The sequence below is a fragment of the Pygocentrus nattereri genome, chromosome 20 (genome assembly GCF_015220715.1).
Source record: "Pygocentrus nattereri isolate fPygNat1 chromosome 20, fPygNat1.pri, whole genome shotgun sequence".
In the NCBI taxonomy this organism is placed as follows: Eukaryota; Metazoa; Chordata; class Actinopteri; order Characiformes; family Serrasalmidae; genus Pygocentrus; species Pygocentrus nattereri.
Genome location: NC_051230.1, coordinates 31,739,015 through 31,759,794, shown reverse-complemented (window position 1 = coordinate 31,759,794; position 20,780 = coordinate 31,739,015). Strand labels below are relative to the sequence as shown.

The following is a 20,780-nucleotide window of genomic DNA, read 5'->3' as shown; positions in this document are numbered from 1 at the left end:
TGGATAACACCTCTCCTCGCTCGAGACACAACACACTTTCTTTTGGCAAATTTTTCCTCATTAACTCATTAGAACTACATGTTTTAGATAGTTTAACATACATTTTCTTGCTATGAGCAGCAGTGTGGATGCACCACGGTTCATTATTGCTTAGTGAGCGAGGCTCCTGGCCAAAGCGAATAGCCCAAATGGAGCAACTTCAACTGGGCTCAAATCAGAGTTAGAGGCAAAACGTCTCCTTGCCTGCTTATCCTAACCTGCCAGTGTGGATCCAAGCATTCGTAGATAAAGACTGAGAACATATTTTACAAGAAGCGGCTGAAAAAGACAGCATCCAGGTTTCCGTCCATACATTTTTATGCATATGTTGGGATGCAGGAGGTAAAAAAAAATGTAGACATTTGTTGGAAAATTCATGCTCACTTAAAGTTAATCGATTTGCTTCCTGACAGCCATGAACAGAACAACGTTTAAGCGTTGTACTACACCTTCAATACCTCCAGTAACTCTGCTACGGAATGGGCGGGGCTAAACTGCTATAAAATCTGCAATAAATAACTAAGGAAACACAGTTCACCAATAAATAATACACAGCGTTTGGTTCTTTATTTGTGCCTCCAAGGTTAAATTTAGCAAATAAACAGTAACTGTGTATTAACACGTGCCGAGACGGGTCTCTGTAGAGGAGGTGTAACTTATTTCCACTTAGAAAATCAAAACAACATGGAATTTGACGTTTGCACACGACTGAAACTGTGTCAGGTGATTCGGCTGTAGCTGCAGATCCTGACAGAAGGCAGCAGGTACCAGGTCACTGACAAAGAAATGAAAGCATGACCTTATCGAGGACAACGTTCCTGAGTCGTTATGTTAGCCAGTGTTTAAAATACAGGCATAAAATTAATCGGAACAGCGGCTTGAAGCTGCTCAATTTGAAAGATTTATCTGTAAGCCTTGTGACCGGAAAGTCGCCGGTTCGAGCCCCAGAGCCGACAGCACATGACTGAGGTGTCCTTGAGCAAGACACCTGACCCCCAACTGCTCCCCGGATGCTGGGGATTGGGCTGCCCACCGCTCCGGGCAAGTGTGCTCACTGCCCCCTAGTGTGTGTGTATTCACTAGTGTGTATGTGGTGTTTTTCACGGATGGGTTAAATGTGGAGGTGAAATTTCCCCGTTGTGGGACTAATAAGAGTCTCTTAATCTTAACAAGTAGAGTCTTACTGTCTTGTTCAGAGCTGAAGGAAATTAATTCACACTCATTCTTGTCACTGAGAGAGAGAGAGAGAGAGAGAGAGAGAGAGAGAGAGAGAGAGAGAGAGAGAGAGAGAGAGAGAGAGAGAGAGAGAGAGAGAGGGGGAGAGAGAGAGAGAGAAAGAGAGAGAGAGAGAGAGACACACAGAGAGAGAGAGAGAGAGAGAGAGAGAGAGAGAGAGAGAGAGAGAGAGAGAGAAATAACTCACATTAGTTAAGAAGAAAAAGACTCCGGAGGCGAAGGTGATGATCTCTCCAGCCAAACGCAGTTTGTCTCCCGTGGTTACATACGGATACGGAGGCTGAGGAGGGACATTAAGAGTTCATACAGACATTACACACTATAACCGCTTAAACCAAGAAGATTTAAATATCAATTACATAACAAAAAGAAAGAAGTAGTTATTCAATTATACTACAATTATTTAGACATAGTAAATTATATACATTAATATGGGAGCTCGACCTTTGAAATATGAGGCATTCTGAGTATTAATTTTATTACAACTTCATTCTGGATGTTAATTTTACTAGAAACTAATTCTAGATGTTAATTTTATTCCAAATCAATTTTGGATGATAATTTTATGAGAAATTTATTTTACCGATTTTCAAGGATTTGAGAATCATCTACAGTTCTGTTGATCAATCTGAACACATCTTCAGTTTTTTGTTCTCTATATTTTCCATCTAAATATTTTAAAAGCTGTGAATTTTTACAGGAACGTAAATTAAATTATATTCCACATTTCCAGCAGTGCCGTGTGCGCAGTTCTCACCGTGCCCTCTGAGGGGCGGTAGTAGGCGACGAGGGTGAAGATGATCATGGTAATGAGGTAGGAAACCACGCTGATGTAGAAGGTCACGGCTCCAAACTTCTGCCACTTGGCCCTCAGCAGCTCATTGATGGGCTCCACGGCCAGCATCTCGTGGCAGTTCTGAGGGGGAACGGTCACAAACGGTCAGTTTCGCTCGGACACTGTGGGCTGTGTATTCCACAAAGATAAACTGATCTGTGCTCATGTAAACAAACACCAGCTCATCCAAGTGACCCGTTTCTTTCTAAGTTTGTCTGTATTTATGCTATAAATATACAGAGTTACGCCAACATCCACTTCTATGTTGTGTCTGTCAATAAAATGACTTCAGTAGAATTAAGACATTCTTGTTTATATAGAGACTCCGAGAAGAAGAGCTGGTCCAGCATCAGATGTTCCTCTGTTTATAGGTGACCTCACTAAAACTGACCTTTAATCACCAGGGTTTAAAAACTCTGACCTCACTTAGATTTGATTACAATTCTTTAGGAAATTAATTTTACATGAATTTTGCAACAACTCTTTAAAAATCTAAATTTAGAATTATTACAAAAGAATTGTCTTATAAATAGCTTATAAAGGGTCAACAACTAGTGTATTAATGATTAATAATATGGTCATACTTTTAAAAATATGAATAAACAGGCGACAGTGACCTGCTGCTTGCCAAATAGTGAGCCCCCATTCATCTACACTGATGTTGCAGGTTACTGATCTTACTTTGCATCAAACCTGTCAGCTTCATCAGATGGTAATATTCATAAGCTATAACAACGCACTATTGCCTTAGTCTTATTGTAAACCATTCATAAACCCTTTATAATGGCAGTCTTATTATAAACCATTCATAAATGCTTTATAATGGTAGTCTTACTGTAAACCATTCATAAATGCTTTATTAGGGTAGTCTTACTGTAAACCATTCATAAATGCTTTATTAGGGTAGTCTTATTGTAAACTACTTATAAGCCCTTTTATAAGGGTAGTCCTATTATAAACTACTTGCAAGCCCTTTACAATAGCAGTCTTATGTTAAACTGTCTATGAGCCTTTTATAAAGGTGGTCTTAATGCAAACTATTCATAAACACTTTATAACAGTAGTCTTACTGTAAACCATTTAGAAATCCTTTATACTGATATTCTAAATGTAAAGCGACTTATTGCTTTAAAGCAGTGTTTACACAGAAAATCTATTCACTATTTAAAGTCTTCATCATATGTAACCACAACCCAAGAGTCCCAACAAATAACACAACAACAACAACAACAACAACAATAATAATAATAATAATAATTATTATTATTATTATTATTATTATTATTATTATTATTATTATACTCCAATTATACTCCTCAGCTACCTCGATCCTGCTGTTGTAGACGAGGATCTCCAGCACCGACACTTCCTCCCCGCAGGTGTCCAGAGAGGACAGGTCGTAGAGCGAGGAGTAAACGGGTCCATAAGCCCAGTCTTTAAACTTGCGGCACAGGTGACGAGCCTCCTCGTCCTTTATCTCCCTCCGGATGATGTGCTGGAACACCTGCAGGAGGACGGACACAGGACTCAAAGGAGGAATGCATGACGGGAATCTGTCACTATCTGTTACTATGAACACCCTCAAACATCTCAGTCAGAGAAACCGCCACTATCCATCCTCTCTTCCTTTTACCCTTCATTCATCCCTTCATCCGTCCTTTCATCCACCTGCCCATCTTTCCATCCATCCATCCATCATTGCATCCTTTCTTCTGTTTTTCTGCCTAGTCTTCTTTTCATCTTTTCATTCCTCCATCCATTACTACTTTCATCCGTTCCTACATCCATTTTTCATCCATCTAATCTTTTATTCATTTATCCTTTCATTGTCCCTTTCGTGCGCCTTCTCTTCTTTTCATCCACCCATCTGTCCTTTCACCCAACCTTTTACTCATCCACCCATTGGTACTTTCATCTGTTCATCCTTCTTTTGAGCCAGTCATTCTTTCATCCCCTCCTCCTGTCATGCACCCGTCCATCACCGCAGTGCTTCTTTCTTTCATCAAACCCTCTTTTCCTACTTTTGCTCTTCAACCTATTATTGCCTTTAATCACCCGTTCATCCTCTCATTCAACATTCTTTCCATACCTTCTCCCATCCATCAATTAATACCTGTCTATTTTATCCTTTATTCATCCATTCACTTAAAGAATATATCCATCCATCCATGCATCCTTTCTTCTTTCCATCCATCCATGCTTTTTCCTTTTTACACATCTCTTCATACTTTTATCCCTCTGTTCTCTTACCCCTGCATTTTCTTTTCTTCATTTTTTATCTCTCCGTTCATCCATCTTTTCACGCATTTGTCTATCACTGCATCTCTTTTGCTCTTCGTTCATCTTTCACTCTTTTACCCATCCAGTCTTTGTTCAGGGTAAAGTCTCCCTCCTGAGGCTCTGACAGGATGAAGACCTGAACCTACAGAGGTTATTAATTATAATCTGAAGGTTTTCCGTCGTCTCTAATCTCTCACCCCGATTTTGCCCAGCTTGGCGGCCATCATGAGGGGGGACATGCCGTCGTTGTTGAGCACCTCCTCCAGGTTGCAGTCTGGGTAAACTTTGGCACACTTGATGAGCAGCAGGTCGTACATCTTGGTGAGGAAGCGCGTGTTGTCGCGCGTGTTGTCTGCGATGTGCACCAGCGCGTGCAGCACCGTGTTCCCCCGCGAGTCCTGGCGCCGCAGGTCCGCCTTCTTATGGCTGTTCTCCGTCAGGTAGTGCACCATGTCTGGCTGATTAGTGCAGGCGGCCAGAGAGAGCGGCAGCTCACCTGGAGCAGCAGAGAAGAAACAGAGCAAAAAAAAATAAACAGAAAACAGCTTCAGCAGAAATTCCAGCAGAGAGCTGTATGCTGCAATATAGGTGTTTCTAATAAAGTGGCCGGTGAGCGGAAGCACAAGTTGGGTGTTTCTAATAAAGTGGCCAGTGAGTGGAAGCACAAGGTGGGTGTTTCTAATAAAGTGGCCAGTGAGTGGAAGCACAAGGTGGGTGTTTCTAATAAAGTGGCCAGAGAGTGGAAGCACAAGGTGGGTGTTTCTAATAAAGTGGCCAGAGAGTGGAAGCACAAGGTGGGTGTTTCTATTAAAGTGGCCAGAGAGTGGAAGCACAAGGTGGGTGTTTCTAATAAAGTGGCCAGTGAGTGGAAGCACAAGGTGGGTGTTTCTAATAAAGTGGCCAGTGAGTGGAAGCACAAGGTGGGTGTTTCTAATAAAGTGGCCAGTGAGTGGAAGCACAAGGTGGGTGTTTCTAATAAAGTGGCCAGTGAGTGGAAGCACAAGTTGGGTGTTTCTAATAAAGTGGCCAGTTTGTGGAAGCACAAGGTGGGTGTTTCTAATAAAGTGGCCAGAGAGTGGAAGCACAAGGTGGGTGTTTCTAATAAAGTGGCCAGTTAGTGGAAGCACAAGGTGGGTGTTTCTAATAAAGTGGCCAGTTAGTGGAAGCACAAGGTGGGTGTTTCTATTAAAGTGGCCAGAGAGTGGAAGCACAAGGTGGGTGTTTCTAATAAAGTGGCCAGTGAGTGGAAGCACAAGTTGGATGTTTCTAATAAAGTGGCCAGAGAGTGGAAGTACAAGTTGGGTGTTTCTAATAAAGTGGCCAGAGAGTGGAAGCACAAGTTGGGTGTTTCTAATAAAGTGGCCAGAGAGTGGAAGCACAAGGTGGGTGTTTCTAATAAAGTGGCCAGTGAGTGGAAGCACAAGGTGGGTGTTTCTAATAAAGTGGCCGGTGAGTGTATAAGATCAAAAGTCAAATGAAGCCACTGTGTAAACAAGCCAATTATCTCAGTGCAGCTTTGCTGTCGGGGCTGCTGCGTTATGGATTTCTCAGTCACAAATGAAAATCCAAGAAACCCACCAAACTTATCAGCATTTCACAGCAATTAATAAACAGCTCCGAGACCGAAGCCTCCAGATGTTCTCAACCTAAAGCCGAAACCAACACTCGACTTCCCTTAATCAGCGAGCAGAGGCTGCAATGGAAGCCGAGACAATTAGCTGGCAAAAGTCAATCCTGCCGAAGATGCTCTTTTGTCAGGGATCAGAGCGGCGGCAAGACATGCGCTTTGATCCGAGCGCTAACGTTATCAAGCGCACAATTAGCGCCTCTCTTATGAGGAGGCCCTTCAGAGACAAGCAGACCAAACAGAGGCTTATGAAGATGCAGAGGGAGAGACAGAGAGAGAGAGAGAGAGAGCTGTTGCCAGGGGTGACAGATTACTTTCATGTCACTTCGCATGGAAACGCTTCCTCCTCATTGATTTGCACGCGCTCAGAGAGCGGTTAGCGTGATCGCTAAATCACATTAGCCCGTCAGTCGCGCCAGGTCTGAGCTCTGCGGCAAATTACTCACCCGCTCTGGGATCTGGCTGGCTGGAGGGGTAATGGAGGGGGGATTAGACAGCGCCAGCCGTGCCTAATGCAAGGGGAAATCAGTTTCAGCGCTATGAAGATGGGGAGTTGCGAGCGATCCTGATAATGAGAGCTAGCGGAGGAAAGTAGCGCTGGTTTAGTCTGTTTTCAGAAAGGACTCCTGCGGTTCTGCTGCGTCAGTCTCTTTATTTCTGAAAGTTAAAGGCTTGTGTTGTAATGAGGAAACGCTGGAAAGCAAATTCATACTTCAAATTCAGACCCACAGCGCTGAGTGGTCTTCTCACAGTGGAAGGACGGACAGAAACACCTGTGGATGTTTTCAGATCTGAAGCAGCTTGATCTTCTCCTCTCTCTCAGAGATGAAAGCTTTAAGTGCTCTTTATCTGATGGAGGCAGTTTCGGTGTCTACCAGGTCTTCCAGGTGGTTGTTAGGAGTTTCACTTTCTCTACAGCTTTTAATCATTTTTTAACTGTCCTGAAAAATAAAGAACTTTGGAAATTAACGATGGATGTTCTCAGACTTTCGCACAGTAGTTCTCTCTGGAATTGTGCTCATTCCTCTCCTTGATGCTTCTGAGCCTGTTTAAAATACACATTCGTCCTTAAAGAAGGTGGACTTTGACCGATTTCTGGGTCACAGGCTGGAGAAAGAAGGAGAGAGAAACTGAGGAGGTAATAGAAGATACACTTATATCCTCGCTTATGTAGTTTCTGACACTGTGATATGCTGTTTTTCCTGTTTTTAGCTATGTAAAGTACTTTTGTCCAGTACAAAGCTTTAGAAACAAACTTCAGACACCAACTGTATCCTTAACTGCACATCAGTCAATTCAGGCTAAATATAATGTCAATCGCTCCATGTCTGAAATGAATTAACCCCAGTAGTAACCAATGCGTTTTGATGCTATTTTTCCGGTTTGTCCAGGAGAGAAGTGTAGGCTATAATGTCTCGGGATAATGAACAGAGCCGTATTAGCACTCTTCCATCACCAGGGGGCAGTAAGCGTCAATCTTAAATGCCCCAAAAAGGCTCTGCTGGCCAGATATTTGGTCAGGGTTAGTGGCCGTAGGTTCATTACTCCCACTCTTTTCCACAGCCAGCACAGGGGCACCTTTCACTCCTTTCCTGTTTTCCCCCCACTAAGCTGAGCGTGTTTTATTAGCGACATAACGTCATGTTGATCCTCCACAGCCCCCAAAGCATCTCTGCTTAGCGTCTGACAGGCCCTGAATGGCTTAACTGTACTGCTGCCGTCAAAAGCAGTTCAGGGTGGAGACTTCAAACCATCTGACGTTACCATGCCAACTGAATTGAACATTTCTTAAGAACGCTCTGGTGCTGAGCGTAGCCATAAACACTCACGGGTCACTTTACAAGCTCCACCCACCTTACAGATTCACTATATAGGCACAGAATTATTTTCAGAGCTGTGAGGCACTTGCTTCAACAGTGTGGAGCTGTTAAGTATCTCTAACAGATGGGCTTGTATGGTCACTGATACTTTGACACAAGCACTTTTTAATCCAGACAGACGGTTTAACCATGTTTAACCAAGGTAAATGTGTAGGTCTTACTTAATATGCTGTGAATGGTTTGAACGACCCCAGAACTGGACAACAACAACCACAAAATCAGAAGAAAAATGGAAGTTTCTTAGCTTTAGACATGATATTAAGCTATAAAAATATATCATATCACACTTCAACGTCAAACATGGCCAAAATCCCCACTACAAGATTTACAAGATTGTCTGTTGAGGAACATTCAGGTGAAGAAGCTGAGTGTCCTCAGTCAGTCGTTTAGACGCAGAGCTGAGAAACGATGAAAAGCAGAGATAGAAGGCCAGCTGAACAGCTTTCTAGAAAACACGAACAGCCATAAATTTACACGCATTTAGAACAAAACTGAAACACGTCCACCCGTCAGGTTATTTCACTTGCGATTGATCTGAACTTGGACTAGAAACAGATCCCGGCTATCACTAGAGCAGCTGAGCTATGAAAACCAGATGCTTAGCATTTTAAAAGACTTGCATCTTGAATTTCCTTCATTGTCACTGCAGGGGTCTACATGCATCTGTATCATGGCACAGTAGAGCCATCAAAGGGCTGTTTAAAGAAAGAAGACTGTATAAAACTCGCAAGCGCAGGGGAATCAAACCAGCAACCTCCTGGTTTCAAGGCTCCAATACTCCTTCTGACGGCTACAAAGAGTGAGAAACGTGAGTTACAAGAGCCACCGACCTTCACATAAGCCTGCATTTTTCACAATGACGGAAAATATAGCGGTTCAGGAGTGGTGCAAATGTCCAAGAGCCGATTCACACTTGTTGCGCCTGTGTGGCGTGAGCGACACACAAAGTCTTGCTTTTCATTTTGCCGGCTGCGAGTGTGAAATTAATAATTTAATTTACGACGAAATACTAGTTATACAAATACTAGTCGAACGTTCCGTGCTGCAGACAGATTTCCCGACTGGTCTACTAGGCTTGAAGCTTTTGCCTAATCACAAGTCAGAATGTTGTCGAGGATAAACAAACATACGGTGCACTTTTATAAATGCTTTCTTGAGCCGAGTGACTGAAGTGGTTGTTTATCCCTCTGGAAAAAGGAACGTCTGTATAAATTTCTCGCTGCTCAGCTCTGCGGCTCGCCTATGTAGGAAAGGCCAGCACGTTTAAGCTTTGCTCGCAGCATGTAGAAGCAGCATGTGTGAAGGAGGCCCACGTGTCAGGAGATTACGGGTTCAATTCCCGGTGATGCCACAGCCAGGAGTCCAAAAGACCAGACTGTCCTCATTCTCTCTGGGTCGGTAGGATGGACCTCCCTTTCCCCTCCATCACTCAAAGAGATGCTAGTCAATGTGGGCGCCTGTTAGCTGATATAGCAGAAATAGCAGTTAGCATTCTCCTCCAAGCGTATTGAGCCGTCCAATGACGCTGCAGAAGCATCCTTTTGAAAAGGTTTAGTGGAGCTTTACCGAGGAAGCTCATGCTGGCCTTCACCCTCCCAGCTTGGTAGCATCATGTGGTAGGGAAACCTAGTTAGTGGGTGGAACTAGACGGGATTAAATTTAGAAGAAAAAACAGACAAACAACCAGCTGGAGCGTAAAAATCAAAAGCCCCTACAGGGATCTATTTAGCTGAGCTGCTGTATGACAAAATGGACAAGGGTGGACGCCACATTGTTATGTACTGTATTAGCAGCCATCTGGAAAGCTGAATATTGTCCATTTTTGTCCATTTCTTGTTGGCTACATTAGCCTCATATTTCACATACCTTGGCGAATCGTCTACTTTTGAGGCAAGAGGGAAAAACTGTGTGAATCACTGAATTGCCAAACTATTCCTGCATCACTGTGAAGCAATGAGCCCAACCTGGAGAATCGCAGGCCTATAATTACGAAAGCACAGAGGTCGCGGTGGTTTCACTGACATCATCACTAAAGCGCTCAGCAGAATTAATAACGATCAACGATGTAATAACTGGCACAACAACAGTCGAGTCACTCTTTTAATGTGCTAAAAGTGACAGACTGAAAACGACATCTATGCCTTTAGTCAGCATCACTGCTCCAGATCAGAGCCAAACCTGCCCATTAAATACAATCACCGCCTTCAGGAACAGACACGGCGACGGTGCTATTGACCTCCTGAGAGTAAAAATGCTGACCAAGGATCATTTCTTCCATTTTATCTCCTAATAAATAAAAAGAGGGAGCCTGATCTGGGATATCGACTCGTACTGTGACCCTGGCAGCAGAAATTAACAGAGCAAGAAAGTTAAAAAAGTCATAGAAAGAAAATAGTTTACATTTAAAGTCGAATTTGGCAGAAAACTGTGTAAAGACAAGTCTATGTAGACATTTAAATGCCAAGGAAAATAATACACCCTATTCATACTCTAAAAAATCATTTTAAAAACCTAATTTTAGGCTAGCTACAGTCATGTGATAAAGTTTGGGCACCCCTGGTCAAACGACATGGTCACTGATTTTATTTACTATCCAGTATATTTAGCTTAGTGTAACTAACACATCCTTTATAGAAAAAATAAGGCATTTTAATACACAAATACGGTTTACTTGCTGAATTTAACACAATGGGGGAAAAAAAAATAATATATATAAAATAAAACATAAATGTGGCCTGTGCAAACGTCATGGCACACTTTATGGCACACCTTCAAAAGCAGGTATTTGTATTTTTTTGTATTAGTCATGTTTCTGAAGTAAACGGGGTTTGTGCGTCTGCACAACACAACAATAGAACATGACTGTCATGGTAACTAGAGATGGGTGGTGCTCTGCTGGAAAGCATTACAAAGAGAAGTTAACAGTACACAATACTCACATGAACGTACTGATATTTCCTCTTCCTTCCAAATACAATAAAGTCCATTATAAAAAGGGTACACTCAGTACACCCACCCTATACTTCCCCTGACTCTAACTGGCCACTTTATTAGAAACACCCACCCTATACTTCCCCTCACTCTAACTGGCCACTTTATTAGAAACACACACCCTATACTTCCCCTGACTCTAACTGGCCACTTTATTAGAAACACCCACCCTATACTTCCCCTGACTCCAACTGGCCACTTTATTAGAAACACACACCCTATACTTCCCCTGACTCTAACTGGCCACTTTATTAGAAACACCCACCCTATACTTCCCCTGACTCTAACTGGCCACTTTATTAGAAACACCCACCCTATACTTCCCCTCACTCTAACTGGCCACTTTATTAGAAACACCCACCCTATACTTCCCCTCACTCTAACTGGCCACTTTATTAGAAACACCCACCCTATACTTCCCCTCACTCTAACTGGACACTTTATTAGAAACACCCACCTTTTAGCTCCACTGTGTACGTGTACAGTTACCGACTGTAGCCCGTCTGTTGCCGCACAGTTTATCAGTCTCCCTCTCAATCATCACTGATCAGTTATGGACCACAGTATTTGGGGGGTGATACATTTTCAGCACAGTGGGGACACTGATATGATAGTGTGTGTGGTGCTGGTGTGAGTGTATCAGACACAGCGGTGTCACTGCTAGGTTGAGAGTGGCCCACCACACAAAAATATTCTGGAAAGAACAACTCTGATCAAAAACGGAGCCTTAATGAAGACGTAGAGGACGAAGAACATGAACTGTGCATTAGCAGGTAAACTGCTGTCTCTAACTGTACACCAGCATGGCGGAACTGCAGGAGAGGGGTTTCTGATAAAGTGGCCAGGGAGTGAACAATAAGGTGGTGAGCTGGAGGTGAAGCTGACTGACCGAAGTAGAAGTATCCTCCCTCGTCTCTGGGCTGGAAGAAACGTCCACGGGCCTGAGCGTGGACATCCGCTCCTTTCTCCACCAGCAGCTCGGCGTACTGCTTACAGCGCCGCTCTATGGCAATGTGCAGCGCCGTCTGACCTACAGCACAAACAATAAACATAAACAACAAAAACAACAAACTACTGCAGTTTAAACCCACTACAGGTAATACGCAGGTCAGTCAAATGTTGGAGACACACATCCTATTTTTCACATTTCGCACTGTGTTAAATTTCAAGTGGAAAACATCTCACAAAGGTCAGAGCTTATAAAGCAGACATGTGCTAATGCTGTGGGTATATTTAGCTTCAATACTAATGGTCATCAAAGTATCTTCCTTAGTATGAAAAGGAAGTTTTGCAAAAATAGTGATTTCATCTTTGATTCCCAAAGATTTCCAATTTTCCTTACAGTGGTGGTGACCAAGGGTCCAATCTCCACCACCACATTGTCACATCATCAACATTCCATATAAAACTGGTGGTTCTGGATAGTAAATAAAATCCCTATATCTGTGCTGTTAGTCATGGGGACCCCTGGTTCCCATCACCACCACTGTACAGAAATCTGAGTGTCTACAATCAACCATTTCACACCAAACCGCTCTGAATGAATCTGTTTACATCCCAACTGCTGAAATATGAACAAATTTAGAAAAATCGATGGCATTCCCCTTCAAACTCTTCAGACGTCTGGTTCCCATTGCCACCACTGTGAACAGTTCAGACTTTAGAGCCTAGAGCCGCTCTGAAAGACTTTACATGTTCATGCTCCGATTATGTTGTTTGAAGGAAAAACATTTTGGTCAAATCAATTTGAGAAGCTAGGCGTCCCCAAACTTTTGACCTATAAAATAAAAACTTTATTTTCACGTATTCCTCAGCAAACGTTTTAATCGCACGCATCACAAGATTCATTTCACTGATAACATATCAGACAGAGCAGCTGGAGCTCCTAAACAATGTTTACCATCAGTGCTGTTAGCAAAACAGGATAAAGCAACTAATCCTGAGCCAAAAAAAGCGTTTGTGTGATGGAGTATGAGGGCGGGAGGCGGTTTATAATGTCAAGTTTCCTCTTCGTTTTCATTCCGGAGCTCCGTGTCTAAGCAGAAGTCGTGAACTTTTTGAGTCACTGACGAAAAGCAGGCCATCGTTGCTTAAGCCTAACGTTAACACCCTGTCCTCTCACTGTCTGCCCATTAAGCCAGGCCATTAAACAACCCCATTGAGCACAGTAACGGCCCAGCCCACCGCGCGTCTGAACCAGTCCAGAGAAATCTGAAGAGGACACAGTTTTGGAAGAATCAAATTCTCACAGTTTACTGAGCTGATCAGTCAAAACATTTGTTTTGGTGGATAAACCCATCTTGAACCAACGAATAATCAAGGGAAATGCCATTCACCTAGCATCTATACTTCGTAAGTAACGGCCTTTCAAAGTTGGCAGCTTTTTCCGTAGCAATAATTAAGGCCACGCCCACTTTTAAAAGCCCAGTGTCTTAGAAAACAAATGAAAATTTGAAGCCTTAATTTTGCTCAGCGTGGCTGTGTCCAAAACTGAGTCAGCTGTCTTAATGCCTTGTTGCCCAATAAGTAAATGCCTTAGTGGGCAGCGTTGTGATGAAGGCATCTGCAACCGTATCTTTCACATTTATAGTATTTTGGCAGACGGTCTTATCCAGAGCGACTTACAACTTGATCATTTTACACAGGTAGACCAAGGTAGTGTTGGGAGTCTTGCCCAAGGACTCTTATTGGTATAGTGTAGGGTGAACCCCAGTCTACATAGTAGAAGGCAGAGGTGTTACCCACTACACTAACCAACTACCACATCACATCTGAAGGCACGTTGTTGCCAAGATACAACAGCATCCTGTATTTTTCTTCTAGATTATTTTTTCCCGTAAAGTCCAGTTATAACGTTTGTGTGGTTTTATGTGCCAAATATGGTCATAATTTATTTTAACGTGGCCATTTTCCAACCTTTTTATACCATAGAATTAAACAAACTGTACTTTTAAACCTGATGTATGTAAACGAGCTCTTTTCTGATTGGCTGCTTCATTCAAAATGTTCAATTTACTTCCCAGCCAGCTGCGTTTCGAGTTCACTGCTTTTGTGATGTCACAAAAAACAATACAGCCTGCAGCAGTTTAGCCCCACCCACTCACACTTTAGTTATAAGCAGTGTTTCAGCTAATACTGCTTTTTAAGTGAGGTAACCAATCAGAACAAAGCTCATTTACATTTACAAGGGATAAGAGATAAACAGAGGATGGAACATCTGTCATGTTTAAAACAAACAAATAAATAAATAAATAAATGACTGGTTTTGGGACCCCAAGTTTCAGATAACTTTACCCCAATTCAACTTTGAAATCATTGTTTAAAGCCAGCAAAGTGAATGTTCACTGCTGTAGCTAACATACCACTGAAACTCCCATAGACATTACCGCAGTGGTTATTTGTGGTATAAACAGGTTAACGAAGGTATAAAAAGGCAAGTAACACTGGGTCACTGTGTTAAACATTTTGACATGAATTCATACTTCAGTAGCGCAGCCAAACCAGAAGGGGGCGCTGCAGCGGCTGAACTACAATAACAAAGTTCTAGCGCAACTGCAGACTGCTGCTGTTTATTATCAAAGCAATGTATTCCAGCTTTCTATAGAAAAATATAGATTTAGGGTTAAGTAATCAAGCAAGTCTAAGACGGCTGAGGTGGCCGGTCTGGCTTAAATCAGGCGATCTAAGGGGGACTTACTCACTTTTTACTGCTATCAGGTCAAATGTTTCCTATTAGCACCAATCAGAGTCCCTCCACCCAACTCCACTGTAAGAGCACCAGATTCAGCTGGGTTTGAGAAATCGCGTCTAGACTAGAAACTAAACTCTGCCAAACTTAACAGCCCATCTGTGAATAATCACATCCTGAGGAAGCTCAGCGAGGAAGAGCTGAAAGGACTGAGCAGCAGGGCTAACTGAACGAAATCTACAAGCATCTAAGAATAACTATCACTCATGACAACCCACCCAATCAGCGTCACAGTCACAGAGAGGTCAAATGAATAAATAAGACGTTTCAAATCAGAAAAGGGAGTTAAATACTCTGTTAAACTGGACACTGAATCTAAATAGGAGAAAAGTGACGTCAGACTGGGTGTGGCATTACTGGCAAACCTGAACGTTCTCGCATCCAGTCCTAGAACACAGAGAGCACACACACACACTGACTTGAGAGGCTGCGGAACAGTACAGACGTGTGTGCGTTGCTTTTTACCGAGGGTGGAGACCACGAGCAACACTGCAACTCTTTCACCAAACCTGGCTTGACCTCTTTCACCCACTCTCTCTCTCTCTCTCTCTCTCTCTCACTTCAGTAAGAAATGCCAGCGTGGCTTTCAGAAGCCCTATTTTTAGACAAACTAACCATTTGTCCTACTCATCGAGTGGCCCTACTGAGCATGCGCACATCATTCCTGTAGCGTAGTAACTTAATGTTTCGAAGGTTTTATTGTGTTTTTAATCCTAATTCAGAACAGACTCTGCTTAACAGCCTTACTTACTTCCTAATAAGGTGATCAAAATGTCTTGACAGATGGTTGATATAGCGCAGTGGGTAACATCTCTGCCTTCCACACTGTAGGCTGGGGTTCAATCCCCACCTTGGCAAACACCCTACACTATACCCATAAGAGTCCTTGGGCAAGACTCCCAACACTACCTTCGCCTACCTGTGTAAAAATAATAAAAAATTGTAAGTAGCTCTGGACAAGAACTTCCCTTTGACTCACGCTTTTTGCCCCGTCCCTCCCCTGTGTGGTGTCACTCACTTGAGTCTCAGTGCCCATTGTAATGCGCAGATCTGATTGGCTGAGTAGCATCATGTGCTTTATTAACAACAAATGTGATCAAAAAGTTACGTCGATTAAAACAGGACCAACAGCATCTGGGTCCGGACTTGGACCGCGGTCCACCTATTAGTGACCTCTGAGATATATATATATACACACACACATACACACACAGACATATACACACGTTTTCTTTTTTTCCATCACAAATTAGCAGCCATACCGCGATAATAGACGTCTCTAAAGGGCGTGTTGATGAACTCGCGCAGGTTTCCCATCTGCTCGGCGATGTCCACCAGCAGGGGGATGGTGTCGTTCTTCCCACCGTACAGGTTCAGGAGAGCTTTAGGTAGACAAGTCTTCCCCGTGGACAGCTCTGGATGGAAGAAAATAAACAGTGAAGAGGAAAGACGGAGTCACTGAATGTTAATTAGGTCATTAACTAATTTAATTCTCCAGTACCGATCAAATGGACCGTGAACTTTGCTACACTCCCCAGCCACTTTAAAAGAAACCTCTACCGCCTGTACACATTTGTGTTAGCCACCATCTAATCCTTAATCAGGGGTCAGTTACTGCAGTCTGAATTCTGCCTCCTCTGCAGAATTAACCAGATTAACCACCAGAGCAAACATGACGTGCTTACAATCAATCGAGGGTCAGAATTCAGCACAAGCCTGCGGTCTAAAGTTCTGATTATTGTTATAGTTTATAGTTTAGCCTCCTAAACCACGTCAACAAGACTGTGCAGCCTAAATGAAACCTGGACGCGGTTTGAGCAGGCTGGGCTATATTTACAGAAAGGATTTGGGTGACTATTGACTTCTAGTGTTAGCAGTGTTAGCCTCACAGCTCCAGGTCTAAACTAAAGAAGCAAAATTTGGACACCAATCATATCTTGGTGGATCAACAACATCTAAGGCAAGTGTGTAAACTGTATTTTTGTCAAACTGTTCCAGTAATGTTGGCATGTATGTTTGAGCTGCTCCTTTAAGAGGAACCACTCTAACTCTCCTTATAAAGGTCAAAGGTTGAGACCTCCAGTGTTTACTCCGGAGAAGTGAGTGTCGGCATGTGTGTGGATGCTCCAACGCATCACAGACAGAGCTCTGAGGCAGTTTACTGTCATTTCTCACTCCCATCTGCTAAGTTTTCCCAAAAGCCTGTGAGGCAGGAAGCAGAGGCTGAGGCCCTAATGTGACAAAGCAGCTGATATCAGCTTCCTCTTCCTCCTATAATACAGCCAGACAAAACAGACACACATCAGCATCAGTGATAAGGAGAGATGGATGATATGGATTTTCCTATTTGCAGTACAGGAGGATGTGTTATATAGGTTAAAGGTTTAGTTTGGTGGAAAATCAAGATTCACACAGTTTACTCCACCTTATTCCACATGGAGTCAATCAGCCAAGACATGTTTGGTGTTTGATGGTTGCTTTAGTTGTACACCGGAGCTACAAGGCTAATGTACCTAACAAGTAATATAAACTAATGTCTCATGGATTAGCATCATGTAAACTCGCCTAAGAATGTGTCAGTTTGTTATCTCAAATAGACTCGGGTACACAGACATGACATCTGATGGGCAGTGAAGTTCTGTAGGACGGTGCAACAGCATTGTTCCTAGGTAAAGTTTTAGTGTTTTGAACATGAGAATAACATACAGGGTTAATCACTGTGGAATTTTTCAGTTCATGGTGTTCAACTTCACAAAAACAAGTCATGTTGAAAAATTTTACAGTTTTCTTGCATTTTGAGTTTTCATCTGTCTACAACTTGCTTATGACACCAAGATCAAAAGGTAAGCATGAATACAAAATTTGGCAGAGTCTTTTGAGACCCAACATCCATTAAAAATCAAAGCCATTCTAAAAACTTTCTCTGTCATTTGTGTTCTATAGGCTCCAGAACGGTGCACAGTGCTTGGACCCCGAAGATTGCCACTTGCCACATAAGAGACGTTCATTAAGCTCTTATAGTGGTAACAGTGCACAGAAATCAACGTGTTTTTTAATCAATTTTAGACAAAGCTCACTGTCTTGGCTGCAAAAATGAAAGTGCGGCACATGAAACAGGTTCTCTGTTCATTTTTCAGTAGCAATATCTTAGTTCTGATTGGCCTATTAAATGTAGCAATGGGTTGGGTTGCTGAATAACGTCTGAAAGCTCCTACTGTGTTGTGCTTGGGAGATCCTCTCAGAGTTCTCTACTGACAGCAATTTAGATTTTTTTTTTCTTCATGGTTCCTGTAACATCAGACGCCTCCCAGAATTCACCTCTGAACTCCTCGTCTGTTAGCCTCTTGTCTTGAGCCTGCAGGTACTGCAGCAGGCCATCCAGAGAGCTGGGGTCCGCTCGGGACACAGCGTCGAACAGCATGAAGCGGCTAAACTCCTTCAGAACCTTTGGGGGATCAGTCGAGCCCTCGTCACAAGAAGCCTCGTTCTCAGTCTTCCTGTGGAGGGGAGAAACTGTGTTAGGATTAAACTCAAAAACGTAGATTCTGGCAATCTGGCAACTATTACCACAATTGTGTGACGTGAATTTAAGATTGTTCCAAGCTGTCAGGTGGCAAAACTGATGACCACAAGGAACACTGCTTGGCTGAACCACTGGTTGCTAATAACATCCTTGAGTACACCTGCAATGAACAGTACTGTATTGTCCATTTTATAATATACAACAAGAAACTGACAGGAAACAGTTTAGTGAACAAAAACATTTCTCCCCTAAATATAAATCAGTCCAGACGGTTGGTGACTGAACTTTGCTTCTGTAGTTCTACACAATGATATACATACCTAGATACCGTGTTGGGTCCATCGCTGCTGGACTGCATTCAGTACCATTACAGAGCGACAGTTTAAGAAATATAATGTCCAAAATCACATTATTTCAAGAATACTGGTCTGAGAAAGCGGGATAGGATTATATAAGAGACACTCATGTCTGTGTGATGCGCACTGTTTGTGTGATGTCTATGTGTCTATGTGTTGATATTGGCCGTGTGGTTGGTGAGGCCCAGAGAACCTGTTGATGTGATTGTTTATCCTCTGGTTTTAAATGAAGCTTATTCCATTTGATAGTCTATTCAGGGGATCTTAGTAGTTATTTATTCACAGTGATGGTTTTGCTTTGTAGCTCGGGAAGTCGCAGCATTCCTTAATCCGTGTAGATATAATAGATTAACGTCAGGGCCTTATTACACAAACCTAAAATTAGATTATTATTTTCTAGCTTCTTGTTCGAATTTTCCCCTTTCACCTTAAATGGTGCAGCTTCAGGCATCAGAAAATTCAAACGAGAATCTGGAAAATAAGAAATCAGCTTCAGCTTCGTCCTTGTGTGTATTAAGATGAGAAGGGATTCACACGCTGATGGATTTGCTGATTGTGTTATGGAGCACTAAACTCACGTCAGACGATGTCTGAATACTTTCCTGTTGGTCCGGACAGCTAATTATCATGATCAGTTATTCAAGAAATAAAAGCTACTGAGAGCAGATCCGTGCAGTCTAGACTAATCTCTGTCTGAGGATTATAACAAAACAAATTTGGTGAAAATCGGGTGAGTAATAAGGAAGTTGTGGCTGATTTAATCCTGAGACTCACCGCTGCTCAATACAAGTGAATCTGTTCACAAGCGGGCCTTGACCTCTCCAACATGGCAGACACGCAGACGTATCACCTCAGATAGAGAACAGAAGACAACGTGGCCTCTAGATACGTATATCTGTGGTTCTACTCTGGAGCTACAAGGCTAATTTAGCTAGCAGGCATATCTCAACAATTTGCATGGCGCTACCTGCAGGTCTAAACTATTACACTGTTGCCTCAAACCTTATCGAAGAATCTCAAAAGACTTGATTTGGTGGTTTCTGATACCGTACGACGACATGAAGCTGAGAAAACAGCACAGCAGGCCTTGATGCCTGAATTACATTAACGAAGTCTCAGGGGACACTGATGGACTCCGTAACAGTACTGACAGGAACAGCGGTCAGTCAGTGAGTGTACAGCCCAAAGAAGCTTCACCCTGCCAGGCAGGTCTTCAATAAGCCTCTGTACACTGAGGAAACCCAACATGGCCAAAATGAACCTCAGAGCAAACATTACCTCAACGGCTAGCAGGGAAATAACAACATATGGGCCACACCTATAGCATAAGGGCGTTAGTTTACTGTTAGCTCCATAAACAGACCCCCGTATTCAGTGTTTCACTCTCTTTTAGCTCTCTGTAAGAAGGGACTCCTGCGTTTAACCCATACCTCACGCTACCTTCAGTGCCTGCAGAAGTGACATGAAGATTCATGAAGGAAACTACCCAAAAAAACGACCAGTACATTTTACATCAGGCTGGCTTTAGCACTTAGGTTAATCCAGTTAGCATAGTTTAGCACCTGAAGACAAAACACCAAAGCAAATAAAATCTGGAAGAGAAAGTAGATGTGTATGTAGATATGTAGCACACGTGATAAATCAGCATCAACCACATTAACAACATTTGCTGGAAATAACACAAACGTTGTTAGCTAGCTAGCTAACCAATCTCCCTCAGGAGAGCCTCTGAGTGAACACGGTTGACTTCAGTGTAGATTTCTGGTATTTTAAGTTGAACATTCGGCTGAAAGGACTTCAGAGCAAAACTCAACACTTAGCTTCATGTTTATTACTGTTAAACGGCTAATATTTCTAAGTACGTCTTATTCTTAGCGACGTTTTTCAAGAAAAGCTCTTGTTCTTCCAAACTTTGGGTGTATTCTGAAGAATGACAAATGACCTGGTTTTATTTCTTAATGCTGCCTTCAGGTGGTCACGATTTATTGAGGAAATCCCACCAGAAGACATCACACGAACGCCTATCGACGTCAGCTACATCACGTAGCGTATCAATGGTACCGAACAATTCACGATACTCAGAGTTTGTGACTCAACTCAAGTGGCTGAAAACGCGAATTACGCTAATATGCTCGTGTTTCCAATTATAGTTTATTGGAGCATTCAACATTATAAAAGTTCAATATCTGAAGCAAAATCTGTGCTTTATGGTCTGCCAATCTAACGCTGTAGCCACAAGCTAATGTGTTAGCCCCAAGCTAGCAC

The 20,780-nt window shown here is 42.6% G+C and overlaps 1 protein-coding gene across 2 annotated transcripts in view; it reads right to left on the bottom strand.

The window, feature by feature from the left end:
- Positions 1 to 20,780, bottom strand: part of trpv4 (transient receptor potential cation channel, subfamily V, member 4) — a 45,873-nt gene that overhangs the window by 9,264 nt on the left and 15,829 nt on the right. For both annotated transcript variants that reach the window (XM_017709307.2, XM_017709308.2), the window contains 7 exons: positions 17,955 to 18,133; positions 15,899 to 16,051; positions 11,778 to 11,918; positions 4,588 to 4,886; positions 3,435 to 3,614; positions 2,033 to 2,191; positions 1,463 to 1,555 (listed from right to left, as the gene is read on the bottom strand). In XM_017709307.2, the coding sequence (XP_017564796.2) occupies positions 1,463 to 1,555; positions 2,033 to 2,191; positions 3,435 to 3,614; positions 4,588 to 4,886; positions 11,778 to 11,918; positions 15,899 to 16,051; positions 17,955 to 18,133 (1,204 nt within the window). The remainder of the gene's footprint in view (positions 1 to 1,462; positions 1,556 to 2,032; positions 2,192 to 3,434; positions 3,615 to 4,587; positions 4,887 to 11,777; positions 11,919 to 15,898; positions 16,052 to 17,954; positions 18,134 to 20,780) is intronic.